Consider the following 21,297-nt stretch of genomic DNA (forward strand, 5'->3'; position numbering starts at 1 on the left):
ATTAAGATTCAATGAAACACTTACAGTGTCTTTTCTCTGTGCTGTGTTTGAGTTATATAAATTCTGAGAGAAAAATATGTGACATGACACTCTTTTAAAAAAAAAGAAGATACAATTAACATCAAAATAAAGAGTAACAAAAAGAGTTAATGTAAACATAAGAGCAGATTGAATAAAACCAACAAGCGAGAACAGAACTGCAGAGAAAATCAATAGCACTTGATGAAAAAGACTAGAGGGTAACTGTGAAAAGAATTAAAAATATGTAAATGGAAAGTGGCAGTTAAACAAAGATAAGATTTGCTCTCTATATCCAGAACATCCAAAAGCCAAATATTAAAACTTTAACAAAGAGAAAACAGAAAAAACAATGAAGAATGAACCAGAGGAAAGTTTTTGAGAACTGAAGATTCTGAGAATCCATAAAGAAAGGGAATAGATGTCTAGTTTTTAAGAATGGCAAGAGACTAATCTTGGTTTATTCCTGTGACATTTCAGAACAGTGAGTGTTAGAAAAATTTTAAATTTCATCATGCAAAAAATAACATGTAGAGATGGAGAAGAGACACAATCATGCTTGGTGTCATCAGATGTTTGAATGATAATAGAGTAACTCCACCAGAATACTAAGGAAGATATCATTTCCAACAATATTTGGGTATCTAGATGAATTATAAACTAGGATAGGAGGCAAAAGAAATTTTTAAGCAAGGAATGATATATAATAGTGCCCCTTTCTCATGCATACATACATTGCTAGGAAGGAAACTGAGGTTGTTTACTAAAATTTTTACCAAGTCATGTTTTAGATTTAGTTACAATTTGGTGATCACCTTACATATACCATATATGTGTATATAATATATAAATACATATCTACTTGAAGAAATTCTCATTTTTGATAAAAATTTACTAAGAATTTTGTAAAGATTTTCATAGGGAATAGCACACCCTTCCTTTTCTTCCTGTCATCTATTTTTCCTCTTTGGCTAAAGATCTGGACTCAAATTATTTTAAAACATTTTTCCCTTTTCCTTTGAACAGTTCTCCCATTTGAACTTGCTAACTTCATAGCATTTGTATTTAAGGAAGAGTTGTCTGGCTCTTTTGCTATGGTGTAAGTTGTATGTTTTCATGAAGATCTCATTCGGATTCATAGTTCAAAGATTTCTGTGATGTATGCCTTAAACACATTTATGATTCTCAAGATTTTTTGTAATCAAAATGTAAATGATTTAATGGACTTCACATGATTGTAATTAAAATTTAATAGCCAGAAAATTTCAGAGGAACTTACATAACACTGAGTGCAACAAACTAATTTTACCAAAGTGTATAGAATACTGGGAGGCTTAAGGAGCTTGACCCATAGGACAGTTTTAGTAAGAGACAGAATTTGGTACAAAAGCAATTTTCGATTATTTCTTGTACATCAGTCACACTGTTTGGTTATTGTGTGTTGATCTAATACTTCTTTAAATATAAGTAAGGTAGTACTTTAAAAAATATATAAGTAACATACATATGCTATATATAATATGTACATATATACTTCTGTAAAGGTACACATGCAAGACAATAATAAAATTATGGTTTAATTGTTAATATCCAAAATTATCCATAAAAATTCTGACTTTTCATATTGCTTAGTGCTTGAAAGAAGGCCAGTGACTATGTTATTACAAATAAAAAATAATCCCAAGATATTAAAACTATTAAAATACTAGGCCTACTGCCTTTCATAGCATGAAGGATACTCCATAATACGTTCAATTTATGAGCACCAAAAGAACTCTTTTTCTCATACACATTTTCCAGTTTCTTATTGTAACCAAGACTATTTCCATCTTTTATTCTTTTTTTTGTGTTTTCTTCTGTGCTATAAATGCAAAATTTAAAAGATGCTGTTAATAAAATGATTATTATGGGCTGAATTCTTATGCTGATGTACTAAATCTTAATGCCGTAGAATATAACTGTTTTTGGAGATAGGGCCTTAATGCAGTAAGGTAGAACGAGTTCCTGTGGGTAGGACCTTATCATATGAATGGTATAAATCACAGACAAGCACAGAGTGAAGACCATGTGAATATAGAGAGTGGAGACAGCATCAGGAAGCCAAGAGCAAAGGCCCTCAGAAATAAAAAACAACTGCCCAGCACCATGAGGAAATGAATTTCTGTGAAGTCACTTAGTCTATGATATTTTATTATGGTGCCTTTAGTGCACTAATGCAGTAGTGTTGAAGAATAAAAGATAAAAGCACTGAGAAAAACGATTATTTGTGGGGTAAAAATACGACTTACAGATTTTATATTGTTGCTTAGCGTTTTGGACATGTGGTTTAAAATAATCTGTCCCTCCAAGTTTTTTCTGTGGTATCATGACCTCTTTTGAATGGCATTCCCTAGCATAATGCCAATTCAATTATACCAACAGCGATAATTTTATTAGTAGAAAGTCATTTTATATATTAGCCTCCTTCTAGAGTTCATTTGTCATTCAATAAAAATTTTGTTGCTTTGGAAAATCCAGAATTTTTTTTTTCCTTGTAAGATTATAACATCATAAACTTAAACAAAAGTTATGCAACTCCTGAAGCATATTATACTGCAGTCTGTTACACCATAGGAATATTGTTATAAAGTTCCCAAGAATAAGACAAAAGTAAAATTGGGTGATGAACAGCAGAAAAGAAGTTTAGCAGCCATTCCTGATAGAAAGAAAAGGAAAGTATGCAAGTAGGAGACATCAAAACCAAGAAAAGGCACGGAGATTCACATGGCCCCATTGCTGAAACATCAATAGTAGATCATTTTAAAGTGTTCATTAATGAATATGGCCAATGATAATTTACCTATGTTCTTTTTTTGTGTGTGTGGGTCTGGGGATGGAACCCAGGGGCGTTCGACTTCCGAGCTACAACCCCTGCCCTATTTTCTATTCTTTATTTTGAAACAGGGTCTCACTGAGTTGCAGAGGGCCTCACTAAGGATGTCTGCGAACCGCAATCCTCCTGTCTCAGCCTCCCGAATGCTGGGATTACAAGCGTGCGCCACCACGCCCGGCTTACCTATGTTCTCCATATTTCTATCTGATTTTTCTACATGTCAATTTTAATTTTTACAACCCTTGTGATTTTCAAATATAGTCATTGACATTTTATAAATAAACCAATATTAACTATATCTTCTGGAAGGACATGTAAGCAACTTTAATTTTCTAAATAGATAGTGTCAATATTTTAGAAGCGATTGTATAGGTTTAAGATTGAGAAAAGACACTACTTTGAGACACAACTTTAAGACTGAGAAAAGACGCTTTTCTTTTGTCTTGGGATTGGTCTTCATTGGTGGTAGCATGTCGATTTCTAGACATTATATAATCCACTTAAAAGTAAGTTTATTAAGGTTCTCATTACATCTAACATCTCTTCGAAATTTGCACCAGATACAAAGTTATTTACAGCGGAGTCATAAAGGATCACAGATGTGAGGATTGTTGTAGGTGAGAAAGCACAGTAGTAACTGAGCTCTGGTATAAAAATGGTGATCACCAAGCTGAAATACATGTGAGGAAGTTGAGACAACCAGCTGCCTGACTTTGCCTCTGTGTTCCTTTTAAGATTTCCTCATTGGTTTCAATTTTGTTCAGTCCCTGGTTTTGTTTGTTCAGTAATATAAAATAAATGTTTGCAGACATTTTATAAATCTAGCCTCTATTATTTGATACATATTTCATTTTCATTGTTCATCAAAGAATCACTAGATTGCAAGGAACTCTAAAAGCTATGGGATTAATTTCTCTTCCCATGGTTAAAACATGTCGACTTCAAAAGCTTTCACAGAAACACAAGTTGAAATACTACCTCTCATTGAGCGCCTAAGGGATTGGTGACATTTGAAACCAATTTCCACACACTCAGTACAGTATTAAACAAAACAAATATTTATTTTAATGTGGAATTTGAGCCCTGAGGCCTCTCTATAAAGAGGAAGATTTATTTCTGCATTTCCTTTTCTAAAATTTTATTTTTTGAAAAAAAGTAATATTTTATTATCATCTTGAATATGAACTAATATTAAGATCAAACATTGCCTTTAGAATTCATGACTTACATACTGAATTTAATATTATCACATTTATTTCAATTTTCTGAAAGGGTAGGTAAAACAGATATGTTTTGGCATACAGTTTTTAAAAAGAAAAACCTTCAAATTATAAGAAGATGGAGCTTGTAAAATGTTCTTTTTTTTTTTTTTTTCAAAAGTAATGAGGATAGTCAGCTTGGTGCTACTGCTCCTTGACCTGGAGGCTGTGGCTGTCTCTGTTCCTTTTTCTTGGGGCATCCTGCAAAACCATCACGGCAGAGTGTCGGGTACACCAATGTAAATAATAAGAGTTTCAATAGGCACTTTAGTGGAATTAAGAAAAATCTAACACTCTTCCACCGCGATGCCACATAGCTATCCTCTCTGTAGGTTGTCAGGTCGGCAAATTGTATTTAATAGGCCTGAGCTTGTCTCAGCGTGTCTCTGAAATAACAAAACAGAACAAAGCAAGTACATATCATAGGATTTATCTCGTGTCGGCAGAATAAACCAAAACTGACAATATGATAAATAGAGCAACTTGCCAGAAACCAAATAGTCAAAGGAATCGTGTTCTATAAAGCCCGGGTCCGTGGTGTGTGTGTGTGTGTGTGTGTGTGTGTGTGTGTGTGTGTGTGTGTTTTCTATTCGTATTTCTTTTGTTAAAAATCTCTCCTGTCGGTTGTGTGTTAGCTTTCTCCTCTCCCCTAAGTGACTTTATCAGGGTTATAACTCTCTTCTTCGCCAAACAGGTCTGCCAAGACTTTAAAGCGGGGTCCCCAGTCGGCCAGGTAGTCATAGTCCTGGTCCGCATCCGTGGTGAGCGACTCTATGGAGCTGAGGGACTCGGCCACCGACCCAGTCCCTTCATAGGCGTAGGTGGCCAAAGAGTCGTAGGGAGGGGCCGAAGGGTCCACGTCGTTTTCCTGCAGCCTTTGATTAATGAAATCCCTTATGTCTGTGTTATCTTCCACTGGTGGTCTCTGACGAGGCAAACAGAGAGAGTCTGGCTTGATATCCCTGCGGATTTTGTTCTCTTCGATCACTTTGGGATTTCTCAGTGCCCCGATGTCAAAAGCCTGCGTGTCCTCCTCGCCGCCTCCTTCATCATCATAGTGGATGACATTGTCCCTGATGTCTTCTTTAGAGGTCATAAGAGTGTCTTTCTTCTTCTGCCTCCGCAGTGCTACGTACAGGACAACTATGGCTAAACACAAGACAGAAATCGGATTTGAGAAAAGAAAGCAGATACGTATCTCTCTACAAAAACTAAAATTGATCAGGGCTGGCTGAGTTTCTTTAAAGACCCTCTACTATGTTAAAAGTAAACATATTCTACTCAAAGGGTACATACATGTGTTGACATTTGTTATTGGCTAAAGTTAACGTCATTTCGAAATTTAACAAGGAACAATAGCAAAGTTATTCAAAACACTGAACTATTCTAGTGCTTATATTTAAGTATTCTTGACTCAGGTAAATAATGAGTGCTACAAAAATAAGAGAAAGAGATTGACAGAGAGACGAGAGAGAGCAAGAGAGAGAAGAGAATGAAGAATGAATGATGGCTGTTATATTTATACACAGACCTATAAGAGTTGATATAACAAAACTTATATATCACATCTGCAAATAACATGTAACAACTTTTTTCACAAGTTTTTAAATTTTATTTTCATAGTGACGTAGCATTCCTTTAAAATATTAATTAAGCAGCAGGTCTCTATAGTATCTTACATACATGATGGCAAAAATAGTTATTATTTGTAACAACTGTTCATAGCTATTTGCAGTTTTAATATTCTCATTTGGAAAGTGGAAATTTGACTTCTAAGGAAATAACCAAGTTTTCAGAGAGTTAATTTTACAAGAAACAGTTGAGAAACTGAGAGGAAAGAAGGAAAGCGGGAAGGATAAAAACAGAATGCAGAGTATTACACTAAGTGAGATCAGCCAGTCTCAGAAGGCCCAGGGTGGAAGGTTTTCTCTCATACGTGGAAGCTTGAGAGAAAATAGGAAGCAAAAGGCCCTTTAAATGATTGACGAGAGAGACTAGTAGAAAGGATAGAGTAGATGAGGGGAGAAAAGTATAGAGGGGAAAAAGAAGTGGTGAAGGAAAGAAATCAGAGAATGCTAGGTCCATGTACAAAGGTCTCACTGTCAATCTCACTGTCATACGTGGAGAGAGGTGGGAAGTGGAGACCTGAACAGAAACTCACCAAGCACAGGGTGAGTGCAGATTTCTATCAGTTTGAACTTCACTATGATGTATAATTACAATGAACCAATAAAGGTGTTTTGAAAAGGCCAGTGTGGTGGCACAAGCTTGTAATGCAGGTACTTGAGAGATTGAGACAGGAGGACCTCAGGTTCCAGACCAGCCTCAGAAACTTAGTGGGACTCTCAGCAACCTAGAGTGACCCTGTTTCAAAACAAATAAATATAATAATAATAGTAACAATAACAACAACAACATCAACAATGACAAGTGGCTAAGGATATAGCCAGGAAGCAGGGTACCCCTAGGCTCAATCCCCAGTATCTTGAAAGAAAAAAAAAAAAAGGAAAGTTGAAAGAATGAAAGAGAGGAAAAAAGTATTCAGAAAGTATAGAAAAGTAGAATAAAAGTGCTGTAGTTTACAAATCAGATCACCTAAAATCTCTGATTATTTTAATCCTATGTTCTATGTTCTGCCACACTGAAACATTTTCCCAACCAAATGCTTGGTGTTCGTGTTTACTTATTGAAGTGAGACAACATCCTGAAATCCTTAATTTATATGCTTCCATTACAAATATATATTGTAATTTTCCATGTTCCTAGTTGACTCAATGTTCTCTACTAAATCTGTGATCTTCATTTCTTCTGAAGGTGAAGGGACATAGATACAAACAAAAAGTCAGTGCTCTCCATCATATTCCACCCCAAAGTAGTTGCAACAGGATTCAAAGCAAAATGTCTTTGATTTACCATAGCACAGTATAAAAGACACCTGCTACAGAATTAGGGGTTATTTTCTATAACACCTGTTATAGAAAATAGAGATGATAATGAAACCTCATTTATTGATGAAATTAATGAATTTATAGAGAAATTAGAGATGATGATGAAACCCCATTTATTCTCTCTTTTCCCTAAATTATCACTGGCCCAATTGGAAGGAAGAAGTTTACCTAGAAAGAGGCCTTGGAGAGTTAGTACTCTGCACTTTCCCCAGGGCTATGGAATTCCAGAACTACAGAAACAATTTTTTTGATTACCCATAGATCATGGTACAGACTTCATGGCTCATGGAGAAGTGCTGCATACAAAATGGCTTTGAGTTGCCACGTTGAAAAGGCACCTAAAAGAAACTCTAGACCCCTTGCTTCCAATCACCTCAGGAAGAAAATGGAAATAGGAAATCTAACAGTGTCAAGGACAAAGAACATTGGATTTTTAAGCAGACAAAATAGTAAAGCAAAGAGTGTCAATTTTACTACTGTGTCCCAGCAAATCCACATTTAGAATCCTGAGGTACTTTTTGGACAGTCCAGGAGAATCAGATGAATTAGTGCACAGCAGATTTCACTGCGAGAAAACAGATTACTCACTGCACTATTTTAGCAACAAATTGACCCAAGGAGAAGAAACCCAAAACATGCCCAGTTTTATGATGTTAACAGGGAAGTTCCCTGACATTCATGTAGTTAAAAGAAAAGAGAACAGTACTTGATTTGAAATTAAACACCCTGTTGATCAAGCTCATTTTCAGATATGAGAATGTTATTTTCAATTGCCCTTATAAGATTTATATCATTAGCACAAACAGATGTGAGAGTCTCCTTACTATAAATGATAACAATGCAAGTAGTTTTTGTTTTGCATTAATGAGTGAAATGGAAAAGCTGAACAGAGCTTATGAAAGAGGGAAGGACCTAAAGTAAGTTTATATTCACTTTTACTGTAATGTTACAGAATACATCTAATTCAATCCTTTTCCTTTGCAGTATGTCTAGAAATTTTAGACTGCTATGCTCAGAGTGGGAATAGTTAGAATTCTGATGTGAGAAGAGTAGAAATATAGAAAAAGCATAGCTTTCTGGGTGGCAATTTAAGCAGAATAAATACATATTTGATTTTCCCTTTATATGTTATTTTTTTCCTTTCTCCTTTCTTATTTTCTTAACTGCACTAGAATTTGAGAACTATTGCTCCTAAATATATTATTTTAAAAGACTACATAATCTTTTTCAAATAGTAGCAATTACTAGAATGTAAAATGAATTGAAAAACATTTTGTAAGTAGATATTTATTATTAAAATTTTTCAATGTGGCAAAGGCCACAAAATGTTAACACATAAGATCCATTTTACGTTTTAAATAATATTTATGAAGGATGAAATAAAAAATTAAATTCATAAAACTTTAACTTAAAAAGATAAATTATTGTCTAACTGAGGGTGACAGATTGTGAAAACATATTTACATGCTAAATTGAGAAGAGAGACTGGAAATAAACGGAAAGAAGTGGGAGAAAGAGAGAAAGGGAAAGAGGGAGAGAGAGAGAGAGTGAAAAATGCTTACACCAACCTAAGAGTATAACAATGCATAGTAGGATTGCGATCAAAGCACCCGTGCTAAGTCCTACAGGTAGAAAAATTGCTTCCACATTGCAAGACAGGATGGTACCATCAGAGTCACATCTACAAACTCGAATAGTCATTGTGTTTGTGCTGCTCTGGACAGGGTAACTGCTGTCTTCTATTACAACAGGGAGGAAATACAACTCTTGCTGCCTGCGGCTATATCCATTTCTTCGAGCTTCAATTCCAGCTGTGTTGTCTGCAAAACATGACATTTATGATAACACAGTTACTATGAGCTTCACTTTAGCTCTAACAGTTGGTCTCTGCTAAAAATTAGGTAGCTCTTCTAAAATGTATAAAATGCATTTTTATATTAGTTACTTCTTTTATCATTATGAAAGCTGCCAAAAGAAAATCAAATATAATTACAATAATCCTTAGGGAAAGAAGAAACAGTAATCTTGTCTGGTATAATAATTAGGGTTTCTATTCATAAATAATATAGAATGGTTGAGAAGAAAATAAGTTATTGAGTTACCCCATTTTTTTTGAAATAAACACTTTTGTAAATGTTCTCATATATCAGAAGAACAAAAATTATCAAGCATGATTTTGTTGAATATGTTAAATAAATATGTTAAATTAAAATATTTCAAATTAACAATTTCAAATTAAAACTTATTTTTCCATTTTTTGTTTTATATGTATATGTGAATATATATAATATATAATGAATATATGCACATATAATGTATATATGTATATATACATATATATGTATATATACATATATATGTATCTCTCTCTCTATATATATATATATATACATATATATATATATATATATGATATGTGCTTATACAGTGACTCTCCATACCCACAGATTCTACAACCATTAATAGAAAATATTTGAAAAAAATGCATCTCTACTGACCAGGTACAGAAGAATTTCCTGGGCTTGATTCCTAAGTGATATAATATAATATAATATGAGGATGGTTTACATAGCCTTTACATTGCATTAGTTAGTATGCAGGAGGATATACAGAGATTGAGGAAAAACAACGTGACATACTATATAAGGAGGTGAGCATCTATAGATTTTGATACACTTGGGTAGTAAGGTGGCATAAAATCAACCCTAATGAATTGCAAGAGATGACTGCATATTTTCATATGTATACATATAAATTATTTTAATTTTGCACATCAGCTAAAGAAATAAGCATGAAAATAAAAAGAAAAGAAAATTGCTAAAAGTCAAAATTTATTAAAATTTCTAAATACCATGAATTATAAGTTGCCATACCAATGTAATTAACATATTCATTTTACTTGAATAAAATAAGAATAATATTTACCTTTAATAATGTAAGGCAATGTAAATCTATTTTATATTAATTTAATTATTTTATTGAAAATATTATTTTCTATGCATTTGCTCTTTTCTTATTTATTTCTACAAATAAAAGCTGGAATTTCATTTTATTCACAAATCAACTTCTTTAGTGTCAAAAGAGTTCCCAGTAAGAGTTTTCTACTTCTAGAATTATTTTAACATGTAGTTTATTATATTATTAAAATTTTTGTATATTATTAACATAAATATGTATATTAAAATATACGTATTATATATGGGTACATTGTACATATTGGCAATCAGATAAAAATTTTAGAAGTATATGTTCTTTAATAAAATATCACTGTTAAAAGCATGTTATTATTTCAATCACATTCCAATAATCTATTTGTATAATCCAGTTTCAACAACCAGAATTTAGTGAGCTTCACTAGACTGAAGGCAGAGACAAGTACCTTGATGCCAAAACACTATGTAATAAGAGTAGGGTCTGCTCTGGGAAGATTACATTCATATCATTACAGAGAGGAAATGATCAAATCTGGAAACAAAACATTAAGATGTCAGGTGTCCACTATAACATTCCTGATTCGATTTACTGAGGCCAAGTACCTGTGATGATAGTGATGGGAAATAATGTTAAAATCTTCAGCATTTGACGATTGTCTACCTGAGGCTGAGGAAAGGAGCAAATTAAAAATTGTAGCCTAAGTGAAAATGATGACTAGAAAGTCTGTTGTATCCAACTTTGCATGAAAGTAAGGATTTGGTATTTTTTAACTTAATTTGTGTTGAAAGGAAGTCTAGCTTTTGTATTTTCAAGTTAACTACATAAAATTTATTATGCTATGCATAGCAGGAATAAAGGGAAGGATTAAAATATCATCACCCAAAATTTCATTTCACTCTTAATATTTTAAAAAATGCAAAAGTATCACTTACAAAATAAAAAGTGCAGTAAATGACATAAAATCCTGTGGCAAGTACGTATGCAGTCCATGAGAACACACTATACTTTGAGGAAAGACCATCTGGTTCATATTATTACGGTTATCCCAATTCTTTAGCAAAGGTACAATAATGGGGCATAGTAAATATGTATGCTGAGTGAGTGATGTAATGATGTGGCCATCCACCTTGTTGCCCAATCCTATGATCTCAATGTCTGATTACATTCATGTATTAAATCTAGAACGTCTAGCATTGAGCTTTATTAATGTTTTCTCCATCGACTAGTCTTCATCTATACAGCCTGTATCCTAATCTAAGATCCACTAGCTACTTGAAATGGCATCAGAACTAATCTTATCTCTCTGTCTCAATCTAAGCTTGTTATACACTTGTTTAAGCTTCACAAAGACATGGCAGATCAGTATATTTAAGTTATTATCTTTAAATGGATTATAAATAGGGTGAACATATGGTCTAATTTGTCTTAGACAACTGTATTTTATGTGTGTTGCTGTAAGTTAAAACTATGAATATTGTCCTTTTCTCTGAAGTATTACAGTTTTCATGTGGTCATTCTATTCAGAGAGCCATTTGGCTTTGGAATACTGTTTTGTTTATAGCCATTCTTCACATTGCAGTATTGCACTCAGTAATTGTTATTCAACTTTTTTCAAGGACAAAATGTGAAGAATCTAGTTTTCTTCTAATTATTCACAACATCTAAATTCATCAGTACTACCTTGGACTTCTATCAATCATTGCCAATATTATCATGTCATCTTAATGTATTTACTTGTTTTAGAAGCATAGAATTTATTAAAACTTCATCTTTTCACTGTCTAATATATAAAATCAGGCATTTTCTTTTTATACAATAGATAAATATAGAGAAGATAAGAAAACTAACAAAACGTAATAAAGTCAGTGTAACTGACCAGTACTGAGCACAGCATATGTAAAACTTAATAGACAGTTTCCAACTTTTTTCAACTAAGGACTTTTTATCTTTATGATAGTATATAAACACACCCTTACATCCATTCTATGTTCCCCCATTAGTATGATATTTAATACATTATAAAAGATATTCAACATTTGATTATATAATAGGTTTTCTGTCAGATGATTTTGCCAAACAATAGGCAAATGTATACTTACCTCATTTACAATAGGCTAGGCCAAGCAATGTTTATTATATTAGGTGTATTATATCTATTTTAAATTTAGAATATTTTCAACTTTTATAATGAGTGCATGGAAATAATCAGATATAATAGAAATATCAATAGCAGTAGTAATAATGTTAGTCATATTTGCAGAAATCACCAAAATGATTATGTGGACAGTAACATATATAAATCATAGTATTAAAGAGTTTGCATGTGTGATTTAAATAGAACTTTTATTAGGTTGCATATATGATTTAAATACAACTTCTATTAGGTTGGCATTATTTAGTGTAACTGATAAATTTTGCCATTTAGATAAAATGGAATGGGAATGCAAACCTATGCACTCTAATTACAATACCCACACTCCTAACACTATGCTATATAACATGTACTACTCAAATAAATCAGATACTATAGCTATCTATTTGCATGACCAGGTCAAGTCCCTTTGAGACAAATGATAAATATAAGTTAGGGAAAGAATTTCATTATCCAGATAGTCCTTTATTTGCTTGACTTCATAAAAAGCCTGTTCACTTTATAATAGAAGTCAAGGGACTTATTACATAGTCTACATAGTTCGAATATTTAACTTACTTCTAGTTTGGGGGGATTTCTTACATAGTGATGTTCATATATAATTTTGTAAAAGTGTAAGCTTTAAAAAAGTATTGCTTCCTCCATTTGTCCTTTTTGACAAAGTTATATGAAAAGAGATAAATCTTTATGTGGTTATACTCACTTCTAAAGTCACGGACTGTAAAATTTGGCTTGATGGCAGCCTCAGGTGCTAATCTAAAGGAGAATTGCTGCCCAGCAGGTGAGAGATCTCGGTCTGCAGCACTGACTATCTGAATTATCTGGAACAAAGATGAGATTAAGGTTGAAGCCAGTCATCAGTTTCAAAGGGAACTTTACACACTAGGCTAATAATTTTATTTAATGAAGCATGCAAGTAGTCAGAAATGACACTTTTTGAACCAATACCAGTGGGCCAATTATTTACACATATTTTTTATAAACAATTCTCTGAACATTTACAGGTAATAATAGAAGGTTCAATTATAGAACCTGGGCTGATTCTAAATCAATATCTGCATAACTGAAAAGCTTACCAGCATTGAAAATTCTCTCTAACAAGCAAAATAAAATTAAAATGTACTTGCTTGCATTTTTAATTGGACAAACTAAGTGTTTTCTAGACGAAATGTGAAAATGCTTACTGGAAACAAAATATCTGATTATCTAAAAGCCCTTGCAGTAGCAAAATTTCAAAACAGTTGTTTCTGTGAGAATGAGTTTTATTTTCATAAATAAATAAAGTTATGAGAAAAAAGAGATGTAAAAATGTGTATCAGTTTTATTGTTATGATAATTTCCCCACTGGTTAGAAACAAAAGTATGTTTTTATATATTTAACAGTGTAAACACTATAATCCATATTTCAATTTTTTTTCTAACACCCATATATTGTATATTTTGTGCTTAAAATCCTAGTACTTCAAAAAGATGCCCTCAAAAGACTAGAAACTGAAAATAAGCTGGGAGCTGAACTGTAAAATGTATAATTTAGTACATAGATAAGCAAATCAGAATAGCATTAAGAGGCTAGGGGTGTAGCTCAGTTTGAGAGGGATTGCCTAGCATACTCAAGTTCCTGAATTCAATTCACAGCACAAGGAAAAAAAATCACACAATGGCTTTAATGCAATTTTTAATATTTAACACATCCAATAGCTATGTGTTAAAAAGTTCAGAAATTGTGTGTTTAAAAGTGCAGGGATGTGTGCTGGTCAGAGAGTAATGTTCTTGAACTAAATTAGAATCTGCTAGAAGAAGATCTTATATTTTAATTATTGTATCCGATTCCAGTGTGTAAAGTCTGCATTATAAGAGTTTTGTGTGATGCCATTAAAGCTAGGATTCACCTTCTAGTTTTTGTTTTGATGTCTCGTTAAAGTTCAATTTCATGACTATGATATATCTCTCCACATAGTTATATACTCAAAATGACATACAAACAGTAGACAAACTCATATTGATGCTACACTGAGTAATAATACACTATCAATAACTTATATATTAAAAAGTAATTGGTTTTCTAGTATGAATTTTAGTATTTTGTCATACAGAAAATTACTTGCAGAAAATTAATTAATCAATTAATTGGGGTACTGGGGAATTGAACCCAGGTGCGATCTACCTTTAAGTTATATCCCTATATATCCCAAGTCCTCTTTTTTTTCTTATTTTTTATTTTGTAACAGGGTCTCACTAAGTTACTGAGCACTGAAATCATACTTGCAACTCTCCTGCCTCAGTCTTTCAAGTACTGAGATGACAGTTGTGCGCTATGGTATCTGGCTACACAAAATTGACTAACCCTGCAGAACTGTCATGGCTAAGGTTTTCATAATTCATATTCAAGGGCTAAATCATGTGATGTGGCAATTTATTCAAATAATCACCATACAGACTGCAAATCTTCAACTGTTTTTATTTAGACTAGTCTCTATTGTATCCATAAATTTCTATATTCTATTTAGGAACTAATATTTAGGAATCATTGTTGGCTTCATTTTCTTCCTATTATGACTTGGTATAATTTATTGAAGGAAAGAAATATAAAATATCAAGAGGATAATTAAAAAAAAATTTTTGTGATACTGGGGTTCCTGGAAGCCTTTCTACCTCTGGGCTATACTCCCAGAACTATTTTATTTTTGGAAACAGGGTCTCTTAAGCCAGCAGCTGACTTCAAACCTGCGCCTCCCAAGTGCAGGGATTACAAGTGTGGGCCACCATGCCTGGCTCAAGAGGATAATTTTAGAAAAAAAAAAATTAGAACAGCATGCAGAAATGAAATTTTTGTTAAGGCTGACACTTACCTGGCAGAGTTACCTAGGAAATACTAAGCTAAAAAAAATCAACTTCCATAAAATTTTTTACTTATTTGCATAGAACCACTTTTCTATTATTTCTCTATTTTTCACATACATATATATGTACATACATAAGCACATACATATTCAAGAATAATCCAGAAGAGAAGGGCACAATAATAGCAGCCCAAATGGAGAAAATATGCATACATCACACACACTGAAAACGCAAGGGACATTTTAGTGTTATGCTTTATAAATAAGTGTTGCCAAGTCGAAGACACACACACACACACACACACACACACACGCACACACACACATACACACACTCAACAACAGATATTAATTAAAATAGATCCTCCAAGAACCAATTTTTTGCAACTTTTTCCACATAAAATAAAATATTATATATATACATAAAAATCTATATCATATATATAAATATATATTATATATACATAAAAGAAAAAAATATGCATATATATATATATATATATATATATATATATATGGAATTAAGTTGAGCTCTCCTACTAAGGAAGGCTTTTGTTTGGAGCAGTGTAAGATTATGACTGATCTTACATTATTAATATCCCTAATTACCTAAAACAATGTTTTTTTTTTTAAAACGTTTTGGCAGTAGAGCATTTGGAAAATTGTAGAATCTTGAAAAAACACTTCAGTTTTCCGAGTAGCCAAATTAGGTTATTTATTTGTGCCCAAATATTTTTGTAGCACGTACTGTTTGAGAAGCTGCAGCAGTAGCCACTTTCCATGAAAAAAGTGGATGCATTTAAGGTGATAAAGTTTTAGTGCTAAGAAAGCAGAATACCCACCCTCACTCCACATAACACTTTGGATGTTGACAATAATTTTCATCCATTATGTGGTCTCTCTCCCTTACAACATCTCCACATTAAAAAATCTCCCCAGAGCAATTTTGACTTAATAAACACAGCATAACTAAGACATTTTGAATAACCTAGGTAGTGTTCTCAAGGCTGCAGAGAAGGAAGGTTTGCATTTTCAGTAGTCTTAAAAACTTTATACCCTTTACAAGGAAAATCACTGAGGAAAACATACCCTGAAGTGTTTGCTTACTGCGTGTATAGTCACAGGTTCTTTGAAAATTCCACAATAAGAAAGTGAAAAAAGTAGAATTTGGAATCTATAGAACTTTTACTAGGCAATCAAACTTTATTCCCTACAATATTATTTTACACTCATGCATCAATTATTAATTTGCAAGTATTAATCTATCTTAAGGTTTAATTGTAATAAAATGTATCCAGAAAAATAAGCATATGCATGTATATTCATGCATGGCCAGAGAACCTAAAATACCCACATTTGGTGGATCTTTATACACAACACTTAATATTGGTAAGATACCTGTCCTGGTTTGGCATTTTCACATACAGCTGTCTCATATGGCACAGATATTTCTGGAGGAAATTCATTGACATCTAGGACATTAATCAGTATGTTGACTTTGCTGGTTAATAATGGATTACCTATTAAGATATAAAAGAGAAATGGTTATAAGATATTATTATTGTTTCTTCAATGAGTAGTGTTTTTAAAAATTAGTCTTCAGACAAAATAAAAATATGCTTTATTTTATTAGAAAATTTTATTTTATTAGAAAATTTTATTAGAAAATTTTAGCTTTCCCACTACAAAAGGATAAAATGACGAACAAGTGAAGTATTCATGTGTAGGTGTCAGATTTTTTTAATTGGTACATTGCAGTCATACAACTTAATGTGGTACAAGATGGTAGAGACATAAATGCACACATCACTCATTTAGCCCTTCTCCAATTCCCACTCCTTTCCTTCCTCTTCCCTCCTTCTCATGTTTGTCTTATCAAAGTTAGATTTTTTTCACTAGACAAAAATATGTGATTTTCTACATAGCCAAATGGTCCTTTTAAAATTAATCTTCCTAGAAGTTATCTTCCTAAAAGAAGAATACTAAATGCAAGGCAAATAATGAAAAGGGACTTGTCATCAATAAATTTAGAAAAATAGACTCAAGGAAACAGAATCAAAGAACAGATTATGCAGTGCTTGCATATATTTTGACATTACTAACTGGTAAAAAGGAAGAAAGTAATATGCAAAAATTTTTAGTCAGGCATGGTATAAAATGCCTGAAATCCCAGTACTTAGGAGGCTGAGCTCAGAGGATTGAGGGTTTGAGGACAACCATGACAATTTAGCGATACTCTCAGGAACCTAGTAAAGCCTTGTTTCGAAACAAAAAATGAATTAAAAAGGGCTGTGCATTTATCGTAGAGGTCAAATGTTCTTGGGTTAACCATACATGCACACACAATTTTTTAAAAAGGGAAAAGAATAACTTCTTTCTAAAGTATCAAAAATAATCTCCTTTGACATGGTTTCTCCACTAAAATCTCTTTTATAATCTCAGGCTAGTCTTTGTCCCTAGCTAAAATACTCAGATTCTGCTCCTGGTATTTTTTGAATAAAATCAGAAATAATCAATCAAGTATACTAGTTATAACACACATATATATTTTAACTTAGTTATCATAAAGTATAACATAAGTTTTTACAAATAGATAAACTTTCTCAAATTTTTGAAGATACTGCCTAGGTCACAGGGTTTAGATGAATGGAAAGTAACAATTCAAACCCAATATTATGAAAATTTAAAGATCAGGTTTTATTAAACCATGCTTTATCTTTTTTTAGTTTACATGCTAAATACATACAGAGTATCACTGAAGATTAATAATATTATTTTAGACCTCTTCCTTGAAAGCTTATAGATGTATACAAAACCTTACCAAATAACTGAATCTGACAAAAACTATAATGTAATGCTGTTAATTAAAAATAAATTCAAAACATTGTAAGCAGTGGCTTAAGAAATGTTAACACACGAAAACTATCACTGTATAGCAGTGCGAACAGAGATAAGTTAAAATAAGAGAAACATATATTTTGAAATATGGGATATGATTATTAATGACATGTTGGTCACTTTGGATGATTATTTTGAAAATACATTACTTAAAAACTGATTTGGGCAAAGGGTATTATATTATTTGATAGGAAAGGTTTTTTCAGTTTTCACAAGTTATTTAACCTATCTTACTTAGTTATTTAACTCAGTTTCTTCATATAAAACACACAGTAATATGCCCTACTTTATTGGTGTATTAAATTAAATAAGATGATGCTTTACAAAATGTTTAATAACTTTCAGTTAATTACCTTTACTCTTATCACTCTATTTTTTGGATAGTATCTAGATCCTATTATTTTATTTATTTATTTTATTTATCTATTTGTTTATTTATGTATTTGTTTGTTTGTTTGTTTTTTGGTGGTACTAGGGGTGGAACCCAGAGGCTTTCTACCTCCAGGCTATACTCCCAGACCTATTTTATATTTTATTTGGAAACAGGATCTCACTAAGTTGCTGAGAGCCTCACTAAGTAGCTGAGACTAGCTTCGAACCTGTACAATCCTCCTCCCAAGCACATGGATTACAAGCGTGTGCTACCACGCCCGGCTTCCACTTATTTACTTTTACTTATTTATATAGCATAAAACACAGAAAAATGTCTAGACATTTTCTAAACTCAGTTCACTATTCTAAAAGACTGAAATCAATAACAACAATAAAATTAATGCCTAGTACTTTATAATGCTTAAAAGTTACCAATGTTATAAATACACTGAATAGATTAGTTCATATAGGGCTAAAAGCCACTATTGTATAGATGTGATTATCATCCCCACTATAAATATGAAAGTCTAAAAAAGGAGAGGGGAAGTGTGACATTTCCAAACATCACCAGTGGAAAGAGAAAGGCTCACTATTGGATCAGATGTCCTGGATCCTCAGTCCATATGTGTACCTTCCATTCCACATCATCATCATCATAAATAAACTTGTTGACAATTATGTAGCTACTTAATTCATGTTTTAAATTAGACATAATCAAATTAATATGAATAACTATATATTCAACCTCTGAGTGATGCAAAACTTAGCCTTTACTTTCTATTTTACATAGTAAGGTAGGGACAAGTGCTGAAGACAAATTAAGAACACCATTACTTATTTACTTCTTATCAAAATTAGATTTAGTGTAAGAACAATATGGATTACACAGAATACACATCTTCTCCATAAACTACATCTTACCAAATTGGATTCATAACGTATATACATGTTATTAAATTTAAGCCCGTTTTATTTTTCAAAAATTATTCTTATAATTTGAAACTATTTAGTCTCCTAAAATGTAATTTAATATAATGTAAATATAATTTAATTTCTGTCCCCATGAGTAAATTGTCGCAAAAAATCATCAATATTTTGGAATATCTTATTGTTTATAGTATTTCACAAAGGGATATAGTAAGCATTTTAGCTAAGACAAATCTTTTTTGGTTAAATCTATCCTGTGCAGTTAGGACATTTAGATTTCCTAAAAATTAAACATCACAAGCTATCATCATAACAACTATAAAATAGATTTCCAATTAAGGGAGAAAAACAATAACAATAGTATGTGCTATCTCTAAAATTGAGTATGGGGTTATAGATTTAATTATATTATTTTTATTCTAGTGCATTTAAAATTTTTAAATTAAATTTTAAAAATCATAGGCTATATTTCTAAGTGTCAGGGAAAATATCATCTGTCTTTGAGACTACAATACTTGAGGCATTGAACTCTTGCCTTATTATATAACTTATAACATTAATGTTTACTTGTTCATTAGGTATATAATTAATTAAACTATTGGAAGAGTAAATAGCTATGTCTTTTATGCCTCATCTATTCTAATTTGGGACAGCAATAAGAAATTGTTTAACTTTGATACAGCATGATTATAATCAAATTATCTTACAATAATAGCATGGAAAGTTTAGTTATTGTTGAACACTTATTAAGTAAATGCAATTATGGACTTAGTAGGCAGTAAACAATCAAAGCCATACACAATTAATTGCTAAATTCTTAATAGGTTAGCCATTTAAATACCAATTATCACCAGGCATGGTGACACATGCTCGTAATCTCAGTACTTGAGAGGCAGAGATAGAAGGATCGTAGGTTCAAAAATATCCTCAGAAACTTAGTGAGGCTCTCAACAATGCAGCGAGACCATTTACAAATGAAAAGGAAAATGGGTCTCGGAGTGTAGCTCAGAGGTAGAATGCCCCTGGGTTCCACCCCCAGTATCACATAAACAAATACCAGTTATCAAGACTCTTCATTCTTTATGTTTAATAACCAGTTAATAATTTAGGGCAAATATAAAATAACCAAGAAATAATTCGATATAGTTCCTCAAGCCTTCAGCAATGCTTTATTGGATTTTTTCCCCTATTCTTCTTCTTGTTCTTGATAACATCTCCATTTTGTAGCTTTTTTGTGAATTGGAATTTAAAGTACTTTCTTTTCTTTTCTTTTTTAGTACTGGAGATGGAATCCCATGGGCATTCTACCTCTAAGCTACATCTCCAGTATATTTTTTGTGTGTGTGTGGCATTGGGGATGGAACCCTGGCATATCCTACCTCTGACCTATACCTCCAATCTTATTTTTTATTATTTATTTTGAAACAGGGTTTCACTAGGTTGTAGAGGGCCTCACTAGTAACCAAGACTGGTTGTGAACCATGATATTCCTGTATCAGCCTTCCAACACTAGGATTACAAGCATGCCCAGCTATGCACAATCATGCCTGACTTCCAGTAATATTTACTTTATCATCATTTTCTACCATCTTATACTACATTAAGATGTACAACTACAATGCACCAAAAAAATAAAAATCTTTTTTTGAAACAGGCTTTTGCCAAGTTGCTGATGGTCTTGCTAAATGGCTCAGTCTGGCCTCCTTCTGTCTCAGAATCCCAAGTACTGGGATCAGAAGTGTGTGTTCATGCCCAATTTATCATTTAGATTTTAAGATACAGATTAAAATAAGAAAAATAAAAAAATACAAATTACTGAACTCAGGGATGAAGAAGGACATACTAGTTCAATTAACAACTGAAATGATTATAAATAAATGCAATAAATTGTTTTATACCCCAAAATTGTGTCACTAGCAACAAAATAAAACTGACATATTCTTATCAGATAGAAATGACCAAAACTATCTCATGAAGAATAGAAATTCTTAACATACGTCTTAATATAAAACAGAGAAGCAAATTAAGTTATAAGAAAAATGTATCTTTCACAAGTAAAGTACATTTCCAGATGGTT

General features: G+C 32.2%; 1 protein-coding gene across 1 annotated transcript in view; it reads right to left on the reverse strand.

The window, feature by feature from the left end:
- Positions 1-4,798: 4,798 nt before the first annotated feature.
- The window catches only part of CDH12 (cadherin 12), a gene marked incomplete at both ends in the record, with an annotated part of 310,223 nt that continues 293,724 nt past the window's right edge, over positions 4,799-21,297 (reverse strand). Inside the window, 4 exon segments of the mRNA XM_080711266.1 lie at positions 4,799-5,298; positions 8,666-8,917; positions 12,887-13,004; positions 16,422-16,543. Coding sequence (XP_080567392.1) covers positions 4,799-5,298; positions 8,666-8,917; positions 12,887-13,004; positions 16,422-16,543 — 992 coding nt within the window.

The sequence above is a fragment of the Muscardinus avellanarius genome (genome assembly GCF_963383645.1).
Source record: "Muscardinus avellanarius genome assembly, chromosome: 1".
Lineage (NCBI taxonomy): Eukaryota > Metazoa > Chordata > Mammalia > Rodentia > Gliridae > Muscardinus > Muscardinus avellanarius.